The sequence below is a fragment of the Haliotis rubra genome, unplaced genomic scaffold, assembly GCF_003918875.1.
Source record: "Haliotis rubra isolate DU_JTF1 unplaced genomic scaffold, ASM391887v1 Scf182, whole genome shotgun sequence".
Lineage (NCBI taxonomy): Eukaryota > Metazoa > Mollusca > Gastropoda > Lepetellida > Haliotidae > Haliotis > Haliotis rubra.
Genome location: NW_025765803.1, coordinates 1,277,981 through 1,284,849, shown reverse-complemented (window position 1 = coordinate 1,284,849; position 6,869 = coordinate 1,277,981). Strand labels below are relative to the sequence as shown.

At 41.3% G+C, this 6,869-nt stretch overlaps 1 protein-coding gene across 1 annotated transcript; it reads right to left on the bottom strand.

Moving 5' to 3' along the window:
- Positions 1-355: 355 nt before the first annotated feature.
- LOC124273598 (hemagglutinin/amebocyte aggregation factor-like) lies at positions 356-6,476 on the bottom strand. Its single transcript, XM_046708881.1, has 5 exons — positions 6,339-6,476; positions 4,825-5,026; positions 1,777-1,908; positions 1,207-1,330; positions 356-457 (listed from the first exon to the last, which is right to left on the bottom strand). The coding sequence occupies exons 1-5, from the start codon at positions 6,354-6,356 to the stop codon at positions 400-402; spliced, it is 534 nt and encodes a 177-aa protein (XP_046564837.1). The 5' UTR covers positions 6,357-6,476; the 3' UTR covers positions 356-399.
- Between the last annotated feature and the right edge of the window lie 393 nt (positions 6,477-6,869).

Sequence of the window (6,869 nt, the reverse complement as noted above, 5' to 3'; positions counted from 1 at the left end):
AAGACTATAATGAAGTTGTTATCCATAAAATGTCGCATGTTTTCAATACCACACTTTGCAGCAAAATTATCAAAAGTTTACCTTAAAACATCTGTAATTTAAAAATATCGGCTTTTTTAAATCCATTAGACAAACGTTAGTATACTTGAGAGTCAGAAATTAAAAACAAATTGCCACCGTAGGAAACAAAACAACGCCTGTTTCCACCCCACTATCTCCCGGTTTCTTGTAACGTTCATAATTGACATCCAGTGAAAAAGGCCCCCTTATATTACTTCATCCACCGGAATTTCTGAAAACATGTCATATCTGTCTCATCTGGAACAATGCGATGACTCTTATACAAAATGAAAGCTGAACATTTCAAGTTTTATTGCTGTGGAAATTCATCTGTTGCATCTATGTCGACTTTTCATAACCAACAAGGTCACAGATCTCGAACTTGAAACGTCGGTCTCTGAAAAGTGAAATAAAGTCAGTGACATTTACGTGTGTATGTTTTGTAAACTGACCATAGAGAACGAATTCATGATAACGTGAGTGAGTTTGGTTTTACGCCGCATTTAGCAATATTCCAGCAATATCACGGCACGGGACACCAGAAATGGGCTTCACACATTGTACCCATGTGGGGAATCGAACCCGGGTCTTCGGTGTGACGAGCGAACGCTTTAACCACCAGGCTACCCCACCGCCGCTAAGTGATTAAAGAACAGTATCGCGGAATTAATGTAGGAAAAATAGAAGTTGTGATCATGCTTTATTTATCATATATGTATTGTAGTTTATTTTAAGAAAGCAACTGAACCTCTTTTTATAGTATGTTTAACACGGAACAAATTAAAAAGATACTCTTTATCATTCACATTTTGATTCTTAATACTTACATACATGTATATTTTTATGTTGCACTTTATATGATACTATTGAATAACAGTGTGCGTCTGTGTGTGTGTGTGCGCGCGTGTGTGTCTGTGTCTCTATGTGTGTCTGTGTCTCTCTCTATATGTCCATCTGCGTGCGTGCGTGCGTGCGTGCGTGTGTAACGTTGTTGTAAATAAAGGTGACTCAACACTGCAGAACTACATACAGTGAAGCGTCTGTAAAATATCCACGTGGAGTGGAAGCGACGCGCCAATAATATCGCTATCTTCCCCTAAACCACATGCGCATGAAATAGAAGTAATAAGTTTAAAAAGAACTCACTCTTCCTTGTTCTCGTGGTAGCTGTCGATGCCGTGCATGACTTTCCCAGAAGGCACAACGTAGTCCATGTGTTCGTCGAAGTTGTTGACGTAGGGCGTGAAGTAACAGGACCCAGTTATGTAGTCTGTGATGAAGCATTTGAAAATAATATTGTTAACAATAACGATAAGACGACGACGGCGATGATAATGATGATGATGTCGACTACGACGGCTATGATGATGATGATGGTGGTGGTGGTGATGATGCTGAGAATGATGATGGTGATGATGACGGTGATGTTATTCTTATTTTGGTTAAATGGGTGAGTAAAATTCACGTCCATAAGTGAGTGACTTCACACATTGTGCGCATGTAGGGAATCGAACCCGGGTCTTTGGCGTGACGAGCGAACGCCTTAACTACTAGGCTACCCCACCGCCCCTAACAACGCCATGACATTAGTCAAGACCATAACACAACGACTATGATGATGATGATGATGATGATGATTGAGTAAAATTTGAATGATTTGAACCCAACTTGCTACAATTGCTAGTGGTCCTCGCAGCGTTAAGCCTCCACAATTACCTGTTACTTTGCAGCAATAGAACTTGAAGCGACGGTCTTCATAACGGTTGTCATGGATACTACTGATTCCCGCTATGAGGCCATCATTTGCACATTGGAAAGTCAAAGGTTGATCAAATTCATTTTCGTAGTCTGTAAAATGGAAAGCATGTGACACTGACAAAAATAGATAATAGTGTTAAAGATTAACATCCTTTTAATATGCTTCGTGATCGATGAAGGTTATATAACTATCGCAGAATCTTTGAGAAATAGTCATTGATTTTTAATTCAAACTAGCATATTGACTTCCATATTGTTAGTCATTTTCACTTTTCTGCTATGTAGGGTTTTTCTAAAAGGTTTTACGAACTCAACACAGAAGTCTGTTCAGCGCTAAATTGCAGTCTTTTAACTAATTATGTTGAAACATTCAGTTTCAGATTTACAATCGCAAGAGACAATACAGCTGCGAACTAAGGGGCACCAGTAAGTACCAGACTGTATAGTACTGTCCAGATTGTGTCACTATCGAATGTCTTGAAATAGGCCTCTGTCTGTTTTTATATCCGGAAAAGTGATTTTCACAGGAATTCAGGTAGATCACACGCATGTAAAGGGTTTCCAGTTCTGGCGTCCCACTTTTACATGCATACAGACAGCTTTCTCGAAACGTCCCCATTCAGAAATTTCTCAAACGATCAAGCCTGCCATGGTCATGTTTACTCAAAGGGAGATAACTCTAATTAAATGCTTACTGCAAATACCAGCAACGGCAGCACTCAACATTTTACCACTGCTTCAAACCCTGTTACACACGTCCAACACGCAAGGTATTCTGAAGACACTTTTACACGTGGTAATGTAGCAATGGTGCCTCTTTATTGATTATACATTTGACCAATTATTATGCACGGACATTGGAAGCATAGAGCCATTTGTAGAACATGAACATGGATGTTTGTCAGTTCCCAGGTAACAATTTCACGTTGTTACAACGCTATGCTTTCGTTGTTACAACGTTATTCTGTGGACTCCCATTTACATTGTCACAATGTTGTGGCCTGACGTTGTGATACGTCAGTTTTACGTCGCCACAAGGTTAAGTTATTTGATGATAATGTATTTTACGTTGTCTTACGTTCTATTTAACGTTAATCGTTGAATAGTTTTCCCAGTAGTGAACAGTACATAAGAAACAAAGCGACCTTCATTTCAATGTTTATTAGTAAATTTGCATGTTGTTTTCGTCCGTTTTCTGAAGTTGTAGTTGAATAATGAAGAAAGAATCTCAAAGAGTAAAGTTTACAGAAAATTTCGTGACGAGTTATAAGAAACGTTGTTATAACGATGTGAGGAGCCCAAAGCAACGTTCCCTCAACGTAAATTTGTAACCTTGTTATAACGTTGAGACATAATGTGACAGAATAACGTACTACTAACGTTGTGACAGCGTTGTGTCATGACGTTACAGAATGACGTACTACTAACGGTGTGACAGCGTTGTGTCATGACGTTACAGAATGACGTACTACTAACAGTGTGACAGCGTTGTGTCATGACGTTACAGAATGACGTACTACTAACGTTGTGACAGCGTTGTGTCATGACGTTACAGAATGACGTACTACTAATGGTGTGACAGCGTTGTGTCATGACGTTACAGAATGACGTACTACTAACGGTGTGACAGCGTTGTGTCATGACGTTACAGAATGACGTACCACTAACGTGGTGACAGCGTTGTGTCATGACGTTACAGAATGACGTACTACTAACGTTGTGACAGCGTTGTGTCATGACGTTACAGAATGACGTACTACTAACGGTGTGACAGTGTTGTGTCATGACGTTACAGAATGACGTACTACTAACGGTGTGACAGCGTTGTGTCATGACGTTACAGTATGACGTACTACTAACGGTGTGACAGCATTGTGTCATGACGTTACACAATGACGTACTACTAACGGTGTGACAGCGTTGTGTCATGACGTTACAGAATGACGTACTACTAACGTTGTGACAGCGTTGTGTCATGACGTTACAGAATGACGTACTACTGACGTTGTGACAGCGTTGTGTCATGACGTTACAGTATGACGTACTACTAACGTTGTGACAGCGTTGTGTCATGACGTTACAGTATGACGTACTACTAACGTTGTGACAGCGTTGTGTCATGACGTTACAGAATGACGTACTGCTAACGGTGTGACAGCGTTGTGTCATGACGTTACAGAATGACGTACTACTAACGGTGTGACAGCGTTGTGTCATGACGTTACAGAATGACGTACTACTAACGGTGTGACAGCGTTGTGTCATGACGTTACAGAATGACGTACTACTAACGTTGTGACAGCGTTGTGACAATCTACAACCTTCCCAAAACGTTGTGTGCCAGCTGGATTTGTAGTGTGGTTTGGTTGTTTCGTTAACGTTGCAGTCAGTGAGTGAGTTTAGTTTTACACCGCAGTCAACAATTTTCGTAGGTATTTAGTAGGGTTCATGTATTCTTTTGTTTGGGAGTATATACTCTCTGAACAAAGTAAGGGTATTCTAAAATATAATTCATTCGTTTATTGTTGTTTATCGCCAGACTCAATAATATTCCAGTGTTAGGACAGCGGTCTGTAAATAATGGAGTCTGGACCAGACAATCCAGTGCTCAACAGCATAAGCATCGATCTACGCAATTGGGATACGATGGCATGTGTCAACCAAGTCAGCGAGTTTGACAACCCGATCCCGTTAGTTGCCTCTTACGACAAACAGCATGTTGGGTTACTTAAGTGTTGAATAACATCTTTTAGTATACGACGCCTATATAGGTCATGTCTGTTGACGATTTTAGCCACCAGTGTGGGTCATCTGTGTCTAATGGCTTACCTGTTTGTTGTACCTGTTTGTTTGCTTACTCATAATAGCTTACCTGTCTATGGTAATTTACCCGACTACAGTAACCTACCCGTCCAAAGTAACTTACCTGTCTACAGTGTCTTGTCTGCCACGTCGACTTACGTTTTCAGCGTGCCTGTATTGGATTACCTGTTCAAAATGACCTACCTGTCCAGTCACACACGGACATGTTGAGACCGGTCTTCGGTGGAGCTCCACATTTGAAATCCCACACTCGGTCCTCAAAGTGGTTGTCATGGCTACTGATCACGTGGATCAAGGATGTATCAGGAGGACATGTGAAGTTGAACTCCTGATCGTACTGGTTGATCCAGGCCGTCACGTGACACACCAGAACGCAGAGGACAATCTTAAGCAGAGAATACAACTTCGTTGCTGGCAGTTATTCATGAATACATCATCTCAGTCGCGACAAGATTATACCAGGGTACGGGGGCAGTGGAGTAGCTCAGTGGTTAAAGCGTTCGTTCGTCGCGCCGAAGACCCGGGATCGATTCCCCACATGGGTACAATGTGTGAAGCCAATTTCTGGTGTCCCCCGCCGTGATATTGCTCGAATATTCCTAAAAGCGGCGTAAAACTAAACTCACTCACTCGTGTGGGACGTCGAGATGTACCGCCTTTTCGCACAGCTTATGGGCCATAGCATGATAAGTGCTATTTAAAAATTAAAAAAGAATACTGCACTTGTTTGTCATGTGATAGATAGTTGTAAATATGCATATGGGCCATAGCATGATAAGTGCAATTCAAAAATTAAGAACTTTGCACTTGTTTGTGTCACGTGATAGGTACTTGTAACTGAGTACTTGAGTTGAATGTTAGGCAGTTGTATTTCTTCTCATACTTTACATACCAGTGATCTGATTCACCCCTCGAAGCACATGCAAACTGTAGCGCAAATAGGGTTGCGCAAAAAAGAGAAAATGACCAGTCTTCCTATATGCGAGCGAAGCGAGCAATGCGCGTATATAGGAAGACTGGTCATTTTCTCTTTGTTGCGCAACCCTATTTGCGCTACATTTTGCCTCTGCTCGCATTAAGACCGGTTTTATTGTAATATATTGATTATCCATCACGTAGTCTGGGTGTTGCCTTTTTTAAGCAAGTGCTACCCATGTAAGAAGAGGAGGAATCTGAACACCTCTAAGCACATACACCATAATGGACATCATTACCCCGGATAACCAGATCTCCCTGTGATGCACTAGAAGGTTAATAGTCATATGACTCATACCACCGGGTACCCATTCACTACTGGGTGACCAGAGGCAATTTTGAACAAACCGACTTGTCTATTGTCGGTCTACGTTTTCAGAGGGTATTACTGTCAAGCCCACATTCTCAATGCGCGTCTACGTATTACACATACATCGTGATAGGTTTGGTTTGGTTTGTTTTACGCCGCATTCAGTTATATACCAGCTATATGGCGGCCGAGTCGGGACCAGACAATCCAGTGATCAACAGCATGAGCATCAATCTACGCAATTGGGATACGACGGCATGTGTCAACCAAGTCAGCGAGCCTGACCACCCGATACCGTTAGTCGCCTTTTACGACAGGCTTGGGTTACTGAAGACCAATTCTAACCCGGATCTTCACGGGTCATCGTGCTAAGGACCATTTATGTTTATTAGACGTATAGAAATGTACCTACCGTTCTCAACAACTTCATGGTGCGTATATGTCTGCTACCAAGTGTGTAGATAAGTAACAGGTTGTTACACGTGTAGATTTATTTTGTCTAGCTGATAAGAGTAGAGGACACAGATTATGTTCTAGATATTACACCGTTTGAAATCTTATCAGTAAATGCACTAAGTCGGATTTACATTTTCTAAGGAATTTCATTGGGCTCCAGTAATATTTGCGTGGAGTATATACTGCAGAAACAAAGTAGGGGTAGCCGAAAATAATGATGATCACTGAAAAATCATCGATATTGAATGACTGTAATGGATGCGGTAGATGAGAACAATTACGAGGGAGTACTCGGGGTTAGGCACTTTCATGAAAGAATGAAAGACGGCGGAGTTATGTCGTCAAAAACTGAACTTTTGAGATGATTTGGTCAAATGGGCCATGCCCCGGGATTGGTAAAATATTTGTTTATACGGTATGTTCTAAATGAATCTCCACGTGTGTGTGTGTGTGTGTGTGTGTGTGAAGTGTTTGTTTGTTGTTTTGG